This window comes from Sturnira hondurensis, unplaced genomic scaffold (assembly GCF_014824575.4).
Source record: "Sturnira hondurensis isolate 20B ecotype Veracruz unplaced genomic scaffold, ASM1482457v3 Scaffold0009906, whole genome shotgun sequence".
Lineage (NCBI taxonomy): Eukaryota > Metazoa > Chordata > Mammalia > Chiroptera > Phyllostomidae > Sturnira > Sturnira hondurensis.
Window position 1 is genome coordinate 198506 of NW_028082537.1, and position 24180 is coordinate 222685.

The following is a 24180-nucleotide window of genomic DNA, read 5'->3' on the forward strand; positions in this document are numbered from 1 at the left end:
CTGAATCCCTTAGCTGGCTCCACTGTATTCAGACCAGCAGTGCATCATCTGGAGCTTTCTTCAGTGCCCATCCCTTTCTCATCAGCATCTACTGTTTTACATTTTTTTGATGTCATTCATGCTACAATGTGCATTTGCTTTCTTGGTTGTTATTCACACTTAATAGAAGCATTAGTGTTTTAACTAACAATTAACTTGGAAAACAAATATATTTTAAAATATTTAGGAGTTCAGTGAACTTTTTGAGTAACATCATATATAGTTTGCCATATGTGGTCTCTATATAAGGTTACAAACCAAGCAGCTGTTTTTCAAAGAATTTGACTAAAGTTATGTTTACAGACTAGAAAAAAATTCAACAAATGAAAAGAGAGATTTGCTTTTTACTGTGTAAAATGTCGTCAGCTTTAATTCTCAAATAATAATAATAATGATAACAATAATAATAACACCATAGTCCAGTACTGTTCAATAGAACTTTCTGCACTGACGAAATCACCTGCATCTGAACTGTCTCACTAACTCTGTGTGGCTGTGTTCTTGAAATGTGGCTAGTGAAACAGGGGAGTTGAATTTTTAATTTGGTTTAATTAGTCTATATTAACTTAAAGAGATAGATGTGACTAATATTTATTTTGGACAGGGTGTCAATAAACCATATACACATATTTAAATAAAATATTAGATTTCACATATAATACTTGTTCAAATATGAACATACTTTTGACTTTGCCTTTTTGAAGGCCTTAGAATTTTAGATATGACGAAGTAATACATTTTTAAACAGAAGCATTCCATTACAACTGGTTTTTCTCCATGGTAAGACACATCCATTATGATTATTTAGCAACTATAATTTAAAAAACATGTCGATGTAGTACAGAAGAAATAAAACATTTTAGAAAAACTTGAAGATTTTTTTCTTTCATAATATTTTACATAACCCAATTAATGTTCTTTCAAGGGAACTGAACTTCACTTATGATTTTGTAATAGGGCCTTTTCATTCATTTGAGGACAGATCAGTCTACAAACCCTGCAGTGAATTGTGTTGCCTTACCTTCTCTCTCCTCAAAATGAAAAACATCTCAAAATTATTTTTTACAGAAGACAAAATTGCTTTTCACTACAGTGAAGCTTCTTTAGGTGTTTTTGTTCTCAGGCTTCTGCACCAGCTTACTCAAAGCTCAACAAAAGGAAAAAAATAGACATCGTGGCATTTTGTCCATTAAATATTCTCTTATGAAACTCTTCCAAGATAGAAAGCATCATATAAAGTGATATTTTATTGCCTTAATAGATACATTTCTAATATATCCTGTTTGATTGACCCTAACTTGATTTAAAGAAAAATTTGAGAATTTTCTGGATATTAGAAATTGCTGATTAGTTCATTTTAATGTATTTGTTTTTTTTTCTTTTTTTGAATTTCTATGAACAAAAAAGATTCTTTCGGGATCTTGTAGTTAAGTTGTTTCTGTTATTTCTATTTATTCATTCATTGGCTTTTTAGTCTATAGCAATCTCAGTTAAAGTAAAACCAGCTTACACACATGTCCCTCAATTTACTTAATAATATTTGAATTATTTTATTTTAATATAAAAATCCTAACATTCATAGAAAGGACTTCAATAATTCTTAAAAACAGTACATTTCAACATTAATTTATTTAATAAACCTTTGTTATGTTTGGCTAGGATTTATTGGCCTAGAGAAGAGAAACCCAGTTTAATATTCTTTTATTTTATTCAAAATAGAGAATCAAAAACTCATCTTTGGAAAACTACCCTCTGTGGTAGCTTCACTATGGAGGGCATAGAAAAGTAGCCAAAAAGTTCTCAAAAATAATTCTCTTGAATTTTTCAATCAATTACATCTTCCCTTTTTGTTTTAAATTATGATCCCAGATATTAGAGTTTTCACTTTTCTCTTTCACATTTGCCTTCAAATTTATTTCTTCCTTTTTCCTATTACATAATCATTATTTCCATTTTAACTTACACTTCCCTATAACAAAAAGAATATATTTCCATTTTTAACTCATACTAGTTGTCTACATTTATAAACATGTCCAGGTGTTGCTTTTTCCAGTTGCATATTGCTACAGCAAATTTAGTTTCTTAAAAATTTAGGGTCATTTCCTCATGCATGTGCCAAGCTTCTGAGTGATTTAACACAAAACACTTTTTAAAAACTTGATATTGAGGCCCTGGCTGGTGTAGCTCAGTGGATTGAGCACAGGCCTGGGAACCAGAGAATCCTGGTTCAATTCCCAGTCAGGGCACATGCCTGGGTTGTAGGCCAGTTCCCCGCAGGCCAGCTCCCAGCAGGGGATGCAACCAAGGCAATCATACATTGATATTTCTCTCCCTCTCTTCTTCTCCTCTAATGATAAATAAATAAATAAAATATTTTAAAAAATAAAAATAAAAACTTGATATTGAAATAAATAAATTTTATTGCATTTCACCTAGTTGTGAGAAAATTTCAATCTTCTTTTCTCTTAGAAAACAATTAATGACATTGTAAATGTACATGACAAAATTTTCCCCTAAGTCTCAAAAGTACAGAGATGTGTCCCCTGCATGGCAGCTCCCTGCTCCGAGGCAGAGCCCTTAAGTCAGTGGGAGCCACGATGGGAGCCAGGCCTGCAGTGCACAGGTCACACCAACCCTCTCAGACAGTCCATTGACCGAGATTACTGTCCTGACTCTTCATGGACCACATGATTACTGAAGGAGTTCAAGAAATGCATCTTGTTTAAGTCATTAGTAAATGTATGTGGAAAGAGGACAAAAGTGAGGATTGTTGTTAAAGTTTCTGATTTTTTTTATGCTCAAGTAAGTTCTGAGATCTGGCCGCTAGGGTTGTGCAGTGACCTGAAGCTCTGCAGACAATGAGGGAATGGTGAGAGGAAAATCTAAGACGTTCAGATTAACAGTTCATAGTCACCTACATTTTATGTTGCTTATCTGATGTTGAATTACCTTGCTGTTTAATAGAGTTAGAACTATAAAGTTTTTAAAAAGTTGGAGGCCAAAACCCTCTCTGTGTGTAGATACTTTATTTAGCAGTGACAATTAGCTAATTCTGTTAATGCATTGCATTGTAAAGCCTGTAACTGCTATAACAGTGCACTTCTTTTCTCAGAAGTCTGTTTTTTTCCTGAGTCTTTGAGCTGGGGATGAAATCATAATTGTGTAATATATGCTATTAACATTGAAGAGTGTTCAGTAAGTGGTCCTGTGTACTAAGCTCAACTGGAACAAGAACGAAAAATAAGAAATAATCATTTGGGCTAGTCATTAAGCATTGGCATCACATAAATAAGGAAATGTTAGCAAATCATTTACATGACAATACAATCTATTAAAATATTTAAATAAATAAATAAAAATCAGCCAATCCAGGAAATTACTCATACATTTTTTGTGTGAATGTTAGCATTCAAGACAGGCTATGTATGACCTATGGACATGAACTAAGGTGGGGGAATGATGGTGGGAGGGGGTACAGGGTAGAGGGGAATAAAGGATAAAGGGGAGAAAAAATGGGACAACTATAATAGCATAATCCATAAAATATATATTTTTTAAAAGGCAGGCTACTGAACTAGATCACGGCAAATTAGGCCACAGGGTACTGAATAAATTTTATTTTGGATAGAGTGGGTATTGATTAGAGAGGATTACTGGTGTTCCCATATGATCACTCTGATTCTCCTGCAGATACTGCTCAGAGTTCCTAAAAAATGCAATTCCATAGTTACGTTTTGAGTCACACCACCTGAAGATTCTGATTATTGGACTTTATCCTATTAGTCTGCCCAGACATTTATTTTCATTTTTCAATTTTATTTATTTATTTATTTATTTATTTTAAGATTTTATTTATTTATCTTTAGAGAAGAAGGGAAAGAGAGAAGGAGAGAAATATCAATGTATGGTTGTCTCCCGTGAGTCTCCTTCGGGGAACTGGCCTGCAACCCAGGCATGTGCCCTGACTGGGAATCAAACCGTGATTGTGTGGTTCGCAGGCCTGCGCCCAATCCACTGAGCTACACCAGCCAGGGCTCATTTTTCTATTTTAATAGCTCTTAATGGGCATTATGCTTGATCTTGGTTTGATAAAGTTGTAAGAAGACAATTGTAGCTGTATCACCACTAGTGTGACTCAATGCTTGGTACAACTTTTATTTTTTTCTGACTTTCTAAACAAGACACGTGGGCTAAATACATTTCTGGAATCAAATTAAAGCACCTACTATTGGCAGGAGCTACCAGCAAATGAATTACTAATTCCTTGTCATTGATAGGGGTATCTCTAAAATGCACCAGCATTGGCCATTTGGAAGCTGTCATTAATTGACAAGTCATTGAGTACAAGTTATTCTCATTAATTTTGGTTTTGTTAATCTCCTCCCCACAGTTGGAGGTGTCTGGACAAGAGGTAAAAGTAGCACAGCAAAATAAAGCGCCTTTTCTCTTCTTCCCACATGCATGACCAATACTTACCCCCCAGGGGCTCCACAGTCATTATGTTAGCAGTTCGAGCTTTTTAAAGTAAAATATGAAATGAAAAGAAAACTAGCATTTTAAGCATCTATTAATATCATAGATACTGTGTAAACTTTAGTATGAAGACTCAAAACCTCCATCTCAGTGGCAAAACCATGTCATTTATTTATTCCTTAGACTTACATTGTTTAGCACAGTATTTGGCAAAGCAGTATATAGGAACACGTCCAGTTTAGAAAAAGGCAGAAACTGAGTAATCTTTTTTATGTGCCTTAGAAGTTAAAAAAAAAAAAGAAGGCATGATTCCTGTGCCTCTTGAAACCTTAGTAAAACCATGAAGTCAGCATTTTCTCTAATGTGTGATAAATTTTACACCTTGAGAAGTATATATGCATCTTTCAGTTACACCAAAAAGAAATTAATTGGGTTAGGGTTCTAAGCAGTGTTTTCCAATCTGGTAAACCTGGAGGTATATTTAGTGAGTGGCTCTAGAATCACTCCTAGCCCCCAAGAATTCATTTTGGATCACACTCTCTCCCTCCCTCTTCTGGAGTAGAAGTTCATGATGAATAAACAGAAATGGAGGGAAGGATATGAGAGGGGAAGAGTAGAGATGTGTACAGGTTGTAAGTAGGTGTTTGACCTTACTCCTGGATGCGCACAGATCTACATTTCCTAAACTATTTTACTGAAAGGCAGCTCCGTATCTTCTCAGTCACCTTACTATTTTTGCTTTATGTCCTAAAGGAGATCATTGTTGGGCCTATTAATTTTAATCAAAATTGAACTTTCTATAAGATAAGTTGGGAGACAGGTTCTTAGAAGCCTGATTTCGGGACTTCAGTGTGGTTTCACTGAGTTTAGATCTACAGAGTTTAGACCATATTACATGCAGCATAGGACCAGTATGACCTACGGTTGTTATATTGAAGAGGAAACAAAATTATATCTGACATTTATTGAGCACTCGAAATATGAAAGGATTATTTTAAGAAATTCTTATTATCTCATTTTAATTCTCAAAACAGCTCAGTGATATAGGTGCTATTAATGCTATTTTGTACATGGAGAGACTGAGGCACAGAGAAGCTTGTGGGGCCCCAGTGTTTCTATCAAGTAGAAACACTGGTATTTGAACCAGATACACTGTTTAACAGCATGTACTATTAACCACTATGACAAACTACTTCCTAAGTTTGGATATGGTAATATTTTTTAAGTAACTTATAGCTTCCTAAATAATTCCTGACAGGTATGACAGTATTCAGGAAATGCATTTCTGCATTACAAGCATTCCAAAAGCTAAATAAAATGCTGGTAACATTACCTTTCCACTGTAATTTACCCAACTCAGGCAGGCTTACTAGTGTAAGATTCATGTCTTTTATTAAAGGGCAATTTTAAATATATTTTATCAACAGTCTTATTTGCTTATATTTGTCTGAGTTTTAATTATTAGAATTCTTGTCAAATCTCCATCTCGGCTATTCTTCATCTTGCTGGATATGCTGATCAATTATTATAAATTACGGCATGCCATTAACCACTAATTATTAACCTTTCTTGGATATAATACTATGTACTTAATAAATAGCAATATTGATTTTGCAATGATTTAAGTTCTATTTTTACTTTTATTAAAGACAGTTACTCTAAATCTTTAAGCTAGTCAGACTCTTATTTTGGCAAAAGTCAACTTAATTTAGGCTATGAAAATTTTTTAATTGCTACCTGTTCCTAAAGGATATACTTGTGATTTAGTTTCAGACAAATGGTGTCATCTTTCCTCCTTGACTTCATATGTCAAAAATAGTCTACCCAGAAAATGTCTTAAGTAAACTCTGGGTGGCAGTGCTCAGAGCCCTGCTAGCAACGTGAGACATCTGAGACCCTCATCATCACTTTCAGCTTCACTGATAAAAAGACTCCTGGGTACATGGGTGCGTGACTTTCAGGGGCTTTTTCATTTGTTTGCTAGTTTTTTAATGAGCAATCTCATCAGAAGAATTGCTATTTTAAATCTTTATTTTAAAACTGCAGCAAGTGAGCCCTGGCTGGTGTAGCTCAGTGGATTGAGCGTGGGCCTGTGAACCACATGATTGTGGTTCGATTCCCAGTCAGGGCACATGCCTGGGTTGCAGGCCAGTTCCCAGCAGGGGACCCACGAGAGGCGACCATACATTGGTATTTCTCTCCCTCTCTTCTTCCCTTCCCCTCTAAAGATAAATAAATAAAATTTTTAAAAAAACTGCACTAAGTGAAAGTGTTTAATTTTACATGCATTATTAGAATGCTTGTTTTATAGGTAGGGAAATGTGGAGAGTTGATTTGTTGTTCCATTTTTACTTTTACAGATGTTCGAAGAAGAACAATTTATGAGTACCACCGAGTAGAGTTACAAATGTCAAAAATCACCAACATTTCAGCTGTGGAGATGACCCCATTACCTAGTAAGTTAACACGTGAACACACCTAGGTGGGAAAAATTATTCACACATTTAATGATCTGATCTGTTTACCAATAATTATAGCATGGTGCTTAGCATGCACAGGCATGCAGGGATGAGCGAGTTGTTTTGAATGCACAGTCATTGTTGGGTTGTTTTCCTCCATGCTCCCAATTAGTCTTGATGACTGTCTCTCTCTCTCTCTCGTTTCCTAGCCTGTCTCCAGTTTAATGGTTGTGGCCCCTGTGTATCCTCTCAGATTGGCTTCAACTGCAGTTGGTGTAGTAAACTTCAAAGGTAAACGAGAATACAAAAAATTGTGAATTGTGAATAAAGAAGAATACAAAAAAATTGTGAATTTTAAAAAATTTAAAAAGACTTGCCGCTTCTACTCGTCCACTGAATTTTAAATGTGTCATGTATACATTAACAAGTGTACATGTGTAAAAAAATGCCATGACAAAGAAACTGCTCACAAGTGGGAATTTTAATATTTTTTAGTATTTTCCTTTGTCTGGTTGCTCAGAATTACCAAGGAATCCTCATAGTCAGTAAGATCATTCTCTGACACACATTTATAACCTCTCTGGGGCTTAAGATGGATGGTGATTGCAGCTGATGAGTCTAAATTGATGCTTCTGGTCCATATTCTATGAAGGGCATGCCATGAGATATCTTTAGTATAATAAGGCTAATTTATTCTTAGTCACTTGAACATTCTTTGAAAATCTTATGAATACCTCAAAGGTTACTGGCCAAGATGAGACATGTAGTCTGAGCCTGAGGAACAGAGTGACACTGACTGGCCCGTACAACAGAACGTGTGGCTTTGATCTGTGTTGTGACTACTTCTGACTTACGCTACCACACTTGTCAAAGAGGGTTACTGATTTTCATGAGTGGTAAAGAGGGTTTTTCAGTGCCTCGTGTTCTGAAGGACCATGTGTTAGAAATACAGAGTGCAAATCTTTCATTGCGTTTTGGTATTTGATCTGTGTTGTGACTACTTCTGACTTACACTACCACACTTATCAAAGAGGGTTACTGATTTTCATGAGTGGTAAAGAGGGTTTTTCAGTTCCTCGTGTTCTGAAGGACCATGTGTTAGAAATACAGAATGCAAATCTTTCATTGGGTTTTGGTATTTACTTAACCATTTGTGCATCAGTTATGTCCCAAGCACTGGGAAAGCAGCAGTGAATAATACATACAGATGTGCTGCCTGCCCTCGGTGGATCTCACAGTCTGAGACTAAGTCCACCTCTCACCTTCAGAGTCTGTGGTAAATCTGCTTCTTCCTCCAAATGGAGAATCAAATCTTCAAGCTCTAGTCAGTGCCTGTAGAATAAGAGCTTTCTGTTGTAAGCACTCTGTGTCTTATCACCTTGTCGCAGCATTTGCTGTAATGACAGAGGCATGTTGGGGAATATTTTATAAGTTATTGAAGTATACAGAGTAGAATGCGAATTCCCTGATAACAAGCTTTAGGAAATATGTTTAACTTGCTAACTTGGAGGCAACCATGGCATTATTCTGGATAGAACAGTATTACTTATTATAAGTTATGTTTTGTTTTCAGTTTCACATGTTGTTCTAATAATTTCCTTTGGGCAATGAATTTCAAATAATGAAAAGCAAGCAGGCAATTAGCATTCTTACAAGTAGATTTCAACTAGCTGTATCTCCAGAGTGGGGAGAACTGTATAAAGTCAAGGGTGTGTGGTTATTGATATTTATATTTTGCTGACATCTCACAAAAATTACATGCATGTTAGAAATTATTCAAAATCTGTTAGAAAATGAGCAAAGTCAATCTAAAGAGGTTGTGTTTTAGTACATATATTTAAGTAACACTAAGCTCAGGCATGCAAACTGCCCAAAGAATGAAGTAGAGGCTCTGGTTTAGGGTATAAATCCAAATCAAGTTCCAATTTAATAATCAGCTCCTCTGGGAAGTCTCCCTAAACCACAAGTCTGTGTGCGGCGTCCCCCACTGTGTTTCCCTGGCATCTTGCATCGTTAGCAGTTAGCTCATTTGTCTGTCTCCTTGGCGGGCTCTGGATTTGTTAAGGGTGATTTGCCCTTTTATCTACAGCCCCTATGAATGTACCTGGTGCTGCAGAAAACAGATGAATGAATGAATGAATGAATGAATGAATGAATGAGTGAATGAGTAAATGAATGAATGATTAGGTTCTAAGTAAAGAAATCATGATTAGATTTGTCTGGGACCAGAGGGTTTCCCGGGACAAGGGACTTGCAATGCTGAAACCAGGAAAACCAGGGCAAGGTTGCCACCCGGCCAGAATACTATTAGAACAATTCTCGACTGAAATAATGTTGGGGTAATTAAAGGTTTGGGACACTAGTCTAGAAACCTACCAACCATTTCATCATGCTTTTTGAAATCTTATTGGTGGAAATACATGTTTAGAGAGGCAGTTTTAGTAATAAAAAGACATCCACAAATTGGAAGCTGCTTTACACTGTTAATACTTTCTTTGTATTGAGAGGTTTCTCTGCCACCCATTGTGCCATGGAATTTTCAAATATATTTAACTTGTGCAACATTTTGACAGTGGAGGAAACTAAAGCTGAGTTACTTGTGCAGGGTCCCATTGCTTTTCAGCTTTAAGTTTGGAACTGAAGCTTTACCCCTGTGATGTCCCTGCCTGTGGTCTTGATACTCCAGCTGTCATCCGCACACCTGCCAGGCCCCATCTCAGGTGCAAGTTAATCTCCATCACTGCCTAAAAAAATAGTAGACATACTACTGAAAATAAATATTTTTATAGTTGATGTTGCAAGAAAGTGATAAAGTTTTTATAGGCATAAATAAGATTGCTGAAAAGTCAAGCAAAGCATAAGATTATTGTATGTTATTGAAATCGTAGTTTTTTTTTTAAGATTAATAGAAAAAAGAAAGGTGGTGATACATATAAATGAGGAAGAAATTTGTCAAAGAACACCACCAAAAAATGTGAGTTTTCTTCCTGTTACCATTTGATGTTTTGTTGAATATCAAATCCTGGTTTAAAATCTTGGATTTGTTTTTTAATTCTTCAGCAACCCAGTTATATACATATCAAAACCTGCCTAATTAATTGGTTTTACTGTGGCTCATTACACTTTTGTTCAGCTTAATTTCCCCACTGCATTTTAGTAATTTCGCCTTAGACCTGTGAGCTTCAAAACTTTGCTTTTGCTACCTAGAAGCATTTCCCTAGACCTTAGAGCTTTCGTTAACAAATTCAATAAATCAAGAAAACTCTCATTCTTAGCAGCGCAAAAGATGCCTTGCAGATTTCTCTTCTATTTGTCTGACGTCTCCTTTGTTCTCATTCAGCCCTGAGGGATAATCTGTTAGTAAGTGATTATTGAAACTATCGAGGTGGGCTGGCACTCAAAAAGATAACTTTAATGGTTTGTTTCCTTTAATTCTCATTTTTTATGGAGCAAAAACTGAGGTAGAATTAGACTACAGATGTTTGATTGGATCCTTGCATTCATTTTTCTATTGTTAGTATGTAACCAGAAGTGAAATTGGTATATCACATGGTAATGCTATATTTATTTTTTCTGAGGAACCAGCATACTGGTTGCCATAGGTCTGCACTGTTTTATACTCCCATCAACAGTGCACAAAGGTTTGTAAACCTATCATTTCCATTGTATTTCCCTGAGCAACCATGGCACTATTACTTTCCAGTGAATGAATTGGATTTTTTTTTGCCATAACAAAAAGAGAAAGTACCACATGTACTATATTTTTAAAATTTTGGACATGTATAACTCAGAAATGCTGACTAATAATTAACTAATGATGTGAAATGTATCGTAAACTTAATTAAGAAGGGAAGCCCTTTTTGTATAGTCATAGCTAGTTTTCAAAAACAGAATGTACACATATTATCGTATGCTAGTTTAACTTACAGAAACAAAACTGCCTAAGTTTTGAAGGAGAGGGAGATTGAGAGAACAAATGTAAATAGTACAGCTGATCCCAGCTTTCCCCAGTCAGTAATCTTATGCTCCCGAAAACAGCACCAATGAGGCTTGAATATACTGTCCTCCTATGGTCTTGTTCCTGTGGACCCTTAACAGTGACACATTTGCAGCACTCTGGTGTTTAAAGACACAGTGGGCATCTTTCATACGACCTGGTCCTAAAAGAAGCCAACAACTTCATCTAGGGTCAACCCCAAACCCCACAATCTATTTTTACATTGGAGGAAGAATGAGTCTTATCAAAAGACAGAGTGTCAAGCTCCTAAGGGGGCTGTACCGAGGGAATTCCAGCGTATTTTGGCACAGTATGATCTCTGCCTATTCACTCACCAACTCCACTATAATCCCTTGAGGGCTATGGAAAGCAGTCTGTTGGTCTTGTCTCAAGATTCTAAGACTGAAAAGGGAGGATCAGAAACCCGCAATTGTTTAATGACAGGTCATATGCTCTTGGAATATATGACCAAAGCTGGAATTTTAAAAATTAAGGCAAATCAGTAGTTAGACTCAGTATAATTGCACTTTTTAAATGTACCTTTTATGTCCTGCACAGAGCTTTGAAGCTACCTGTACACTACACATTTATAGGATCCTTTCATACGAGGAAACCCATTAGAAGCCACTTAGGAAATTGGGGAGCTGTCATTCAAAATTAATTATAACCTTAGGCTTATTTTAATGGATTGCGCTAAGATAAAGTTCTGCTTGGAAAAGTACCTAATTTCAGGTAGTCAGCTAGAACTTAAAAATGCTTTAAAAATTTTAGATAAACTGTCACTGATCTATGTTTCAAGTTGAAATCAACTCCATCTACTTATCAGAATTATTGATTAATTCCATTTAATAGACAAAATATTACCATTTTAGTATGTAAATTGAATATCAAATTTAAGTGAAAAATAGGAAGCTACTTATAACTCTGTCAAAACCTGTTTTTGTGTCTTTGATCAACTATTAGATCCAACAAAAGTATTTAATTGAAGAAAAGTAAATTAGAATGCGTTACTGTCAAGCTGCCTGGTCATGACAGAAAGAGCATTACTGTCGTTTTTGATTGAAGGCGTCAAAGAAGCATTGTTTCAGTCACGTACACTCAGCAACAATGGATGAACTGCCCATAGGTCTGAAACTATTGACCACACTAGCCCAAGTCTAAACAAAATTAGATTCTTTCTCTTAAGTGTATTTTTATTAAGCGTATTTGGCTTTCTGCATCGAGGAGTACTAGCCAACCAAGGTTCAGGAGGAGCCCAGAACTAAGGAAACATTCTTGCATTGTTCAGAAGCAGCCAGAATTTCCCAACCCCATAGCAGAGAGGGGGCCACGTTTTGTTGTCTGAGGTGGAATAGGCTGGATGTCTGAGGACCTAGTGGTGCAGCCAGCAATTAACTGACTAACCTTCCACAAACCAATGAAAGCTCTTTGACTCTATATTCTGAAATGTGAAATACATGTCATCGAAATATATTTGATCTTTTATCTTCTTGAAATCCACGTGGTCCCAAATTTTGTAGTTCTCAAGTATTAGTTAAGAATTGCTACAGGAGCTTGTTAAAATGCAAATTTATCTGCAGTTCACCAAGAGATTCTAAGTGGACCTCACCAGGAGGAGGCCCAAAGTGGAACCCAGGAGTTTAACTTTTTAATTAACTTCTTCAGGGGGTTCTGTGATCATGAGAAGAACACAGTGGAAATAAATGCTAATCTTGCATGTATGGGCTTAGAGTCCTATAAGTGTGCAATAGGTGTGCCAAAGGTGCCAAAGTGGTATGGAAACACTTGTTCCATTGATTTGGAATAGAGAAATATTAGAGGAAAAAATCTAAAGAAAAAGTGTTTGTGGTTAATATCTATCTGAACTTAATGAAGTAGGTCTTAAAAGAAAGCAAGACATTTTTGTACATATAATCAATAAATCAGAAAATTTTAGAACATTGTTTGCTAGTTAAAAATAATTTGGACATCTTTGATTTCTGAATTTTCATTAAATAACTGGTACCAAAGTGGGAATTCACTCTTCTAAAGGAACTAGGTTGCTTGTAGAAATACCATACAGGCAAAATAATTGGTTTTGACATGCCATGCTTATAAGTAATGAATTGAAATTGAAATTTTTAAGTGTATGACCCTTTATAATTTTTTCAAATTTAAGTAACTTATCATTTTTATTAATTAGCTTATCCTGAAATGCAGCAAAGCAAATGGTCTTTTAAGAATACAAAATTAAAGTCCTTTTTTCCTTTTGAGTATTCCAAGCCTAGCTCTAACAAAGGTGTACTGATAATTACTTTTATGTGAATGAATTATAACAGTACAATGAAATGTGATATTATTTTATCCTTTTGAAGTACATTTCAAGACAGAGAATACTTTTGATAAGATACTAGTAACAAAAGCTCCCCTCTGGGAAACTGCAGAGAATTGGAAATTGGCACTAGAAAGAGAATATTACCATTCCCTCATATTTCCTTTCGTAGAGTTTGAATTTTCACCACATGCCCACATAACCTACACTTAATCAATAAATGGATATTTTTAAGAGAAAGAAAGATACATGATAAAATGTGTTAGGAAAATGTAAGTACTCTTTCAGAAATTCTGTGTTAAAGAACTGTGGAGCAGAAAATGATCAATGCAGAAAGTATAAGTGACTTTTCTTTTTTCCAGAAAGATGGCATTTGACTTACTAGCTTTTTGTATATGAAACACACATAATTCTTTTTTTAAAAAAATATGCTATTGAACTGTGTATTTTCATCTATCTGCTTGCTTGTCTGTCTGTCTGGTGGGCTATCTATCTGTCTCTATTTTACACTTTGGTTTCTTTCCTTTTGGCCATTGGCCATGTGCAAGTCTGTAAGGATGGCTGTGAATTCAGAATAGAAACCAGCTTTCCTTTTCCAAACTCGGAGGCAGCAGGTGCTTGAGCCAATTCCCCTGAGAACCAAGTTCCACCTGAAATATCAAAGTATTGTTTTAAGTAGTCTCATTTTCCAGACAGTGATTGCTGTGTTTGCCTCCATCCCAATCACCATTTGGCAAATTAGTAGTAAAATCTGTAGAATTATTTAGGATTACATCCTTTTATAGCTGCAATTTCATGATTATCCAAGTGATTGCAAAGTTTTACTTCTTTATTAACCAGCTTTAGTAGCCACATTTTTTATATTTACAATTTAGAAAACCAAACTTTCAACAAATGCAATCTAAAAATGTATAGAATATATAAAAATAAAGCATTTTAGTGCTATGTTACATATACCATTGCTTTAGTTTGTTTGCACTAATAGTGGGTTCCCATGGAAATAATTAAAAGTTAGTTGCCCAAGAATGAAATTGAATTTGTTCAATTTAAAAACATAGATGCTAAATTATTGTGGAAAAATATGATCCTTAAAGGACAAGGGATTAAAATTTAAAAAGAAAAAAGTTCACAATTAGGTTCTGTAAAAAAATGATATGAGTATTAAGTATTGGGGGAATCTTTAACAATCTTTATACTGAAAAGACTGGCATTATGGTAAAAGAGAACATTTAGTAAAAGTAGTTTATGATTTAATCATTTGTTTTGCTGGGAATCTAATGTCAAAATACAACAAGACATTCAAAATACAGTATGTTCATACCCAAGCAAGCTTTTTAAATATTTACAAGGGAGGACCTGCCAAAACCAGAATTCATTGATAAAAACGTATGCATTAATCTTTCGTGTTTAAACTTCAGTCACCTTCGAAGTGCTCTCCATTTGATGCAATACACCTATCAAGACTTTATTCCACTGCTTGAAACAGTTTTTGGGCGTGTCAATTTTGGTGCCTTCTAGTGCTTATGCCATTTTTGGTTTCACCTCTTCCACTTGGTTAAAACTTTTTTCTTTGAGGACCTTTTTCCTCTGGGGAAACAAAAAAAAAGTTGCATGGGGTGAGATGAGATGAGTAGTGAGGGCGGGGCACGGGGGTCCTGCTGTTTTGGGTCAGACACTGCTGATCACTCAGTGAGGTGTGGGCAGGTGTGTAAATCACCCATCATGAAATGGGCAAACGTGTTGAAAGATTCTTCAAAAAAAGTTCACCGATGCTGAATGCAGCCACAACAATGCCAGCTAGTACACTGATACAGATGGGTTCCCAGTATAATCACCTAGCAGGGGGAAGAAAGCCTGTACTACAAGGAACCTGCCCTCCAAAGATAATTCTGGGGTGCTTTGACGCCCCATCTCATATGTAAGNGTGCCTTCTAGTGCTTATGCCATTTTTGGTTTCACCTCTTCCACTTGGTTAAAACTTTTTTCTTTGAGGACCTTTTTCATCTGGGGAAACAAAAAAAAAAGTTGCATGGGGTGAGATGAGATGAGTAGTGAGGGTGGGGCACGGGGGTCCTGCTGTTTTGGGTCAGACACTGCTGATCACTCAGTGAGGGGTGGGCAGGTGTGTAAATCACCCATCATGAAATGGGCAAACGTGTTGAAAGATTCTTCAAAAAAAGTTCACCGATGCTGAATGCAGCCACAACAATGCCAGCTAGTACACTGATACAGATGGGTTCCCAGTATAATCACCTAGCAGGGGGAAGAAAGCCTGTACTACAAGGAACCTGCCCTCCAAAGATAATTCTGGGGTGCTTTGACGCCCCATCTCATATGTAAGAAAATAAAAATGCCATTGAGATAGTTTCTGATATTTTGCTTTCTGCTAAAAATCTATCTGTAAAAAAAGATAGATAGGATTATTTCGTATTTCTTGATATGAACATACTACTTAAGATTTTTATGAAATTTTCCAAGTGTCATTTTATGACAAGTCCCAAGTCAGAGCTACAGTCTTACCCACTAAAAAGGCCTACTCAGAATTTTGAAGGAAATTTTATGGTAGGCATTGTCATTCATGAATAAATTCTGCAAATCCAATGATTTAGCAATGCACATAATAATCTTGTTATTTTTTTAGTCCTAAGAATCCCTAAGTGTCTTTTTATATAACTTTTGAGCCATCTAACCAAGATGGAGTATGTTATTAGGCAAAAAAAGAGAAGGTATTTGGGATAAAAATAAGATTTATTGTTTAAACAAAGATTAGCATTCAAATTTTCTTTTTCTGGAATATTATAAAAGGAATTGGCAGAATCTGGATTAGTGAGACTCATTTATTTCTCCTTCTTAGAGAGCCATTTTTTCCTTCACCTCAGCTCTTCAATTTTTCCTTCAATGATTCTTCATAGTCAAGGGGGAGCTATTTTCTCCATGAACTAGACCTCGGCTGCAATAATTTCTAATGATAGGCTTTTCTAATAATACAGATTTTTATATATTTAAAATAATGTCTTTTGACCACCAGAGAAGGCCTCTACATTGATCTGTGCCCTGGTCAGAATTAATCTCTCCCTCCTCTGCACTCCGTAGCACACAGGTGTGTTTGACGCTTGCCCAGATTTCCTGCCGCTGCTGCTGCTGCTCAGTTGCATGAGCTTTGAAAGAAAGGACAGGGGAGTTATTTTAAGTATAAAAATCCCTTGCATTTGGAGATAATTTAAAATTTATAACAGCTACCTTTTTTCTATATTTACTATGCACTCAGCGTCGCCTGAAATCCTTTACTCCCACTGAAGTCTCTTAATTCTATTATCTCATTCAGTCCTTGCAATCACATTAAGAGGTGTTAGGATCCCTGTTTTATAGATTAAGTAAATGAGAATTAGGAAGATTGAGAAGCTTAGCCAAGGTCATGAAACTTAGCCAGAATTTAAAATAAAAAATATTTGAATTATAGATGGCTGGAGAGATGAAAAAAGACAAATGCTTGGGTTGACAATTCTCTATTAGGTTTCTATGCCTAGTCTTAGTGCCTATAGCTTAACAAGTATGTGCATACATGCTGAACGAGTGACCCACTGGGTAAGGGAAGAGGCCCCTCCCTTGCCTACTAAAAAAGGATTTTATTGCCTTATTTATATTAACATTCGTTCAAAACTTATTTGAATTGTTTGTTCTTGTATGTATGTGGGAGTGTGTGTGTATTTCCTTCAGCAATAATTGAGGATATAGTCATGCAAAGTACATGAATGGCAAGATGGAGTCTTTGTGAAAAAAGGAAAATGATGAATTGGAGAATATAATAAGAATAGCCTATAGACAGGGTTCTCGTGGGACAAAAACTTAAATGACATATAGCAAAAATAGTATACAGAGAAATTTGCATTTTGTACAGGCCCTGGATCAGTCCCTTTGTGTTATTTTATACTCATATATCAGGAGATGGACGATACACAGACATCTGAGTGTGTCACCTCAGACCCGTGCACTCAGTCTACAAGAAGTGAGACCAGTTCTTGAGGAACAGGCATAAAGTACCTCTGAATACACTCAAATTTTAGCAAGCATGCATAACCTAGATTGTCTAAAAGAACAAAGTGAACAAGAATATGTACATGGTAGGTGACAAACACACAAGAAAACTTGACTGAAAACGTTTACTAAAGTTAAGCAAAGAATTTGTGAGTAGAAATGTCTGTGAAGTGTGAGAATCATATTTATGCACTAAATGCCATGACCAGGTTTCTCAGGACAGTTTCAGTGTCCCATTTTCTTCTCTTATAATTTTTTTTAATTTTATTAAATTTGTTGTGGTGACATTAGTTAACAGGATCAGATAGGTTTTAAGTGTACATTTCTGTGGTACGTGAGGTTTTACCATGTGACCCAGCAAGCTCTCTTCTAGGTATCTACCTGAAAAACTCAAACATTCATTCACAAAGATTTATATACCTCAATGTCCCATTTCTTTCCTTTCAAAAGTGTACTTGCTTGCCTCATGAGTGATGTGGTCAGCCTCCCTAGCAGCATCCTGTGAAACCCAGCTATTACCTAAGTTTTAACTGCATTTGTGTATTCGGAACTGAAGGCAGTGCCAGAAATGCTAGATCAGCTCAGTTATTCTCAACGGCGGACAGGGCTCCTGCCACAGACTCCTTACGGCCCACAGCCTGAAATATTTACTCTCTGGCCTTCTGTAGCAAAAGTTTTACACATAAGTGGAAAACATACAAGAAATATATTGATTAGTAAAATACAGATTTACAATAAATGCTTTTGGAAGAAAATATTGACCATGTTTGAGAGGTTTCATGAAGTGAGCAGTGACACTGGGGCAAACTAGAAAACACCTAAGGGAAAGGAGGAGAGGCTTAGGAACCTCCAGGACATCTTTAAACGTTCCAACATCCGAATTATAGGGGTACCAGAGGGGGAAGAGGAACAGCCACGAGTGGAAAACTTATTTGAACAAATAATAAAGGAGAACTTCCCCAGTTCTCCTGGAGAAGTTACATCATAATTACGTTAGCCAAGATTAAAATGAAGGAGAGAATTCTAGAAGCAGCAAGAGATAAGGGGACAGTCACCTACAAAGGAGTGCCCATCAGACTATCAGCGGATTTCTCAAAAGAGACCTTACAGGCAAGAAGGGGCTGGACAGAAATATTCCAAGTCGTGAAATCCAAAGACCTACAGCCAAGATTACTCTATCCAGCAAAACTTTCATTTAGAATGGAAGGGCAGATAAAGTGCTTCTCAGATAAGGTCAAATTCAAGGAGTTCATCATCACCAAGCCCTTATTATATGAAATGTTAAAGGGACTTATCTAAGAAAAAGAAGATAAAAAATATGAACAGTGAAAGGACAGCAAACTCACAGTTACTAACAACCACACCTAAAACAAAAACAAACCAAGAGGACAGCTAGATCAGGAGCAGAACCATAGAAATGAAGAACACATGGAGGGTTAGCAATAAGAGAGTGGGAGGATAAGGGGGGAAGAAGATACAGAGAATAAGTATCACAGACAGTAGGTAGAAAATAGACAGGGGTGAGGTCAGGAATACTATGGGAAATACAGAATCTAAAGAACTTGTGACACATGGACATGAATGAAAGGGGGGAATGGTAGGGGAGGGGTGTGCAGGGTGGAGAGGAGTAAAGGGGGGGAATGGGACAACTGTAATGGCATAATCAATAAAATGTATTTAAAAAACATACACACACAAAGAAAACATTAGATATTACATGAAGGATCAGGTCATACTGATAAAATAATGTTCGAAAATGAATAATTAAAAAGTGTGAGTGTGTCAAATTGATGGGTCTTGTGACCTGAAAGAAAGAATACATGAAAATTCAGGTCTCCTTATCCATTCCACATAGGATTCTATCACTTTTTCTGTAAATATTTTCTTCTATCTGGGTTAAAGGAATATGCTCTGAAATACTAAGTCAGTTTCATTAAAAGCAAATCTGAAGAGAAAATTACATATCCAAGAATGCTTCTGTTAACATGAGGTGACATTAACTATATTTTATGAAGCAGAAAATTGCTTCATACCCAAATTCTTACAATCTTTCTTTTTTTGCTGCCTTTAAATAGACATGGGACATTTGTACACATGAGCTGCATAAAACTCTAATAGAATTAGCATTTAGTAATTTGATATTTTATATGCCTGACAAATCTGATATAGAATAAAGCAAGGAAATAAGGAAGCAGAACACTGTTTTATGTCCAAGATCATTCCCTAAGTGGAATGAATATACTAATACATAGTTAGTAATCTCTCTATAAGGACCTGAGTCTGGTGCAATGTTAGAAACAGACCCTTCCAGGTGAGCTCACAGATTTATAGTATAGAGAGAATAATAAGAATTTTGAAAGAAAAGTGTTTTATATATACCAAACATATTATTTTTAAATACAATATTATAGCTTCACTTCAAGAGGCAAATGAAACTCATATATATATATATATATATATATATATATATATATATATATAATTATTTCAAAATTCTCATAATGCACTTTTTAAGTACAGTAATAAGGAAATCATTTTTTGTAACATTGCAGCCAACTCTAGCAGTCTAAAAAGTGTTTCTACAAAAATCAATTTGCTACTCTTTGGAATAATCACCCTGGAGACATTAAAAGATAAAACTGAATTTACCAGGAGCTGAAGATATGAATGAAACATTAGTTCTTTGATCAAAATACATTGATAAGATGGAATGACAATTTTCAAGTTTGAATGATTAATTTAAACAAGTGTGGACTACCCACATATGTATAAAGAGATATTCTACTTTAACCTGGATCTTAGAGAAGCTGAAATATCCCCTGAAAAATAAAAGTATATTATTAAAAGATCATTAAGCAAACATTTTTTAAGAGACAGTGTTTGTTGGTCATTGTAAGAGTCGCTTAGGTGCCATTATCTGGCATCATAATGCCTTAAATTGCATCTTCTAGGGACGAACAGGCAGGGAAAGTTGTTTGTCTTCTTGGAGTGCCCTGTCAATGTTATCCTATTTCAACTGAGCTCATAGTACGTGTCTCAGAGATTTAATTACATTGTAAAATGCAGTGATAACAAGTTTGAGGGAATTAATCAGGTGAGGTATATTAAATTATTTAATAGAATGGTTTTCAAACCTTTTCTTCCTAGACTGGGGAAACATTTTTTTTTTATTTTATTAAACTTATTCAGGTGACATAGGTTAATCGGGTCACATAGGTTTCAAGTGTTCAGTCCTACGATTCATGATCCATATATTGCATTGTGTGCCCACCACCCAAAGTCAAATCATTTTCCATCACCATGTATTTGATACCCCTATACTCTTACTAACCCCACCCCTTCCTGTCTGGTAACCACCATACATTTTTTTTCCATTACCAGTTATCTTCCTTATACCCTCTTCTACGGCCACCTCCCCTCTTCCGACCCACACTCCCCGCACTTTTGTCACAAAGCAGATAGAATTAGGCCTCCTCTGGCACAGTCTGTAACGTGGGGTTCACAGCCACACCCTCCCACTTTCTCCACCCTCACTCCCACAGGCACTGAAGCTTCTGCAAAACTAAACCCTGAACTCTGGACAGAACTTGAAAATCTGTGATTAATGCAGGTTTTCTTAGTTAAAAAATACTCATCTTCTTAATCCACCCATTCTTTCTGCAGATCTTTTGCAAGGACCCAAATCCACTGTCATTGGAAACACTTTGTCTCCTCTGAAGTAATAAGAGACAGAGACCTTTATTCATGCCGAACATCTCCTCAGTTACTCTTCCTGAAGGGATGGGGTCAGAGATTGGTCTTTCGTATTCCCTTAGAGTTCTTTACAAAGTGTTTATGGGTCACAATGGGAGTAAGAATATTTCATGACAGGAGTTCTCTGAGAAACTAGAAATGCCATCTATTTTTATTTATCTGTAAATCTCAATATTCCAAAAAAAATTCTGAAACACCTCATAGTAAAAATTAAACTAGGATAAAGACCTTTCTTTGATTAGACAGTCCATCTCGTCAGAGGGATTTCTTGTTCCTGGCTAGAACAGAGGTGTGCTGATTCACGCACTGTTGCTCCCGAGGGAGACAGACAACTCTGGAAGCCCAGCACCGTGAATCTGAGCACCGTGGAATAAAGATTTATTGGGAAAAGGGTGGCATTTTCCAGAAGCACAGCTCACCTCAACCCCTCTGGAAGGTTCTGGAAGAATTCATTTATCAAAAAGAGAAGATTTTTCCTCTTTGCTTTATAACCCTCACTTTTGTGGTTGAAGAAGCTGGGTCAGAGCCCTGAGGATGTTATGTAAATTTTCAATTTTATATTTTCAAATCAGGTTATAATGTCTTATTTTCAAAAAGCACTTTTCAACCTGTGCTACATATTATGGATGATAAAAAATATAAAATAGCTTATATTTATTGAGCACTTAGTATGTTAATCATTAATTACCTCATTTAATTCTTGTCAAAACTCAGCAAAGGTAGATTTTTACAATCTCCATTTTATGAAACCTGTAGCTCCAGTCTCCAATAATAACTTGCCGTGCCTGGCCGGCATAGCTCAGTGGATTGAGCGCGGGCCTACGAACCACACGATCGAGGTTCAATTCCCAGTCAGGGCACATGCCTGGTTTGCGGGCCAGTTCCCAGCAGGGGACTCACGGGAAACAGCTATACATTGATACTTCCCTCCTTCTCTCCTTCCCTTCCCCTCTAAAAGATAAATAAATTAAAAAATTAATAAGAATAATTTGCCGTGGATCACAGTTGATAGCAGAGTCGAGAACTGAACCCAGTTTTATGTGTGCAGTTCTAAAGCTCATGCTCTTTCCACTGAATAATATGGCTTCAAGTTTTTACAGCAGTTGAATGGGGGTAATTGTGAGAAATATTGCTTGGTTGGGGTGAGAATTATATCACTGGTTATTATGACCCATGTCCATTATTACATGCTTGAATCCTACAAAGCCTCTACTTCCTTCTCTTTGTTTTCCCCCTTATACTTGCATTCAGTGAGATACGTAACATTATCGATTATTAAGTCAAGGCTAGAGACACCATTGCTCTCAGTGCCTGAATCTAGAGAGCAAGCGGGGCAAAGTGGAGTTCTCCTTTCTAGTGTGACACACGCACTGTGTTCCCAGAGTCTTCAGAATATGGCAGTGTGCTACCCAGAAACAAGACTCCAAAAGTTGCACTTATAAGTAGGTGGGAAAATAGCGTTATTTTTTAAATGGAGTACTCATTTTATAACCATATTCTAAAAGCTATAAAAATGATTAATTTTCCTCTTAGAAATAATTACCAGTCAATGTTTTATTCTGCCTTTTCTAAAATAACTTCTTATTCATGTGCATAAAATCTGAGGAAACAAAACTATTTAATTGTAATCATAGTCTTCCTCAGTTACCATACCTCTGCCTCAGTCCATCATTTATCTTACTGGGAGGGTTATGGTGTTTCTATCAGAGTTCAAAATCTTTTATAAATAACGAGCCAAATTGTTAAAACACATTTGCAGCCAGGTTCTGGCTAGTTGGCAAAGCCAAGTTTGTGATCAGTCGGTGAAGAAATATTTTTTTCATAATGTTAGGATAACAATTTGATTTTAAGTGTTAATAGTCCTCAGTAAAAAAGACTGAGTGTTCATTTTCAACTGTATGGCTTTTATTAGATAGTAAGTGTTCTGTCTTCAAGATAGGTCCTGTCCGCTTGACCGAAGCTTTGCCTCAGGAGAAGGACACTTCTCTCTCCGAAGACATCCTGCTGGGGCCCAGCTTGGGTTAAGTGCCACTGCAGAGCTGAGTGGGATGGAGTGGTTGGCAATGGGGAATTCAAGAAAACAGAATGCGAGCAAATGAAGTATATTAGATATTAGGGGGAAAGGATTCGTAAAGGAGTTTGTACATAGCAAAGGGAAGGTGTCATTGAAAACGTTAAGTCGTTTTTATTGTTTGAGTCTTCATCTCATCGAACCCCCAGTGGCTACGTTCCTCAGGAAGTCCTAGAGCTAATCATGTGTCAGGACACTTACCTAGGTGGTGGGTTTGACCCTAAGATGAGGATTGAAAATAAATAAAAATAAAAACTGAATTCTACTGTGAGATTAGGTTTACAAGTAAGTCAGCCCAAGTCTTTTGAATCAGAGAGCTTTTACCTGTTTCCCTGTGGGTAAATATTTCATTCTCTTGTCCCTTTTAAGTAGCATTTTGAGGAAGATTAAATGTAGGTGCACACTAAGTACTCAAGTATCCAATAATCTAGATCTGGCATCTTCCTGTCTGAAACCCAGTGGAAGTACACGGCTCCGGGCTCCTACTAATTACTTTGCCCCCGTTTGTGTTTAATGATTCTCTGGTGTACCATTGACTTTGTTTTTACACATCACAGTTTGGACCCATATTTCAGTCTCCTTTTCTTTAAAGTAGACGAGGGTCCTTCCTTCCCTAAAGCATTGACCGTGACAAACGAGGTTATTTTGGCAACATTGGCAGTGGCTTTTATTCAGAATACTTTCTGAAAAGATTAGCTCTCTTTCATGTAGCCTAAATGCTGTCGCTTCAATCCCAGCATCAGTCTTTCTTCCCCTCCGTACTCTAAAACTGAAAACAGACTCCACATCAGGGGGTGACGCTAGTAGGAAGAAAGAATTCCAGCATGAAAAGCCAATCACAAAAACCACTTTCCTTATAGAAAATGTTTTTTTAGGGAAAGATGGAACAAAAAACCAAAAAGTAATAAATATATATTTTTTTCTACTTGGGAGGAAAGGAACAAGATTTGAAATTTTTTAAATGAGATAAAAGAATTGATCTTGTTATGCTTTTAAGCACATATCAGGGCAACCCTAGATTTTGGAAATTTAGAAAAAGGAT

At 36.3% G+C, this 24180-nt stretch overlaps 1 protein-coding gene across 1 annotated transcript in view; it reads left to right on the forward strand.

Annotated features, from left to right (window-relative positions):
* PLXDC2 (plexin domain containing 2) overlaps nt 1–24180 on the forward strand; it is a 247051-nt gene that overhangs the window by 148382 nt on the left and 74489 nt on the right. The window contains exons 8-9 of the mRNA XM_037058125.1: nt 6873–6968; nt 7181–7262. Of these exons, the coding sequence (XP_036914020.1) occupies nt 6873–6968; nt 7181–7262 (178 nt within the window). The remainder of the gene's footprint in view (nt 1–6872; nt 6969–7180; nt 7263–24180) is intronic.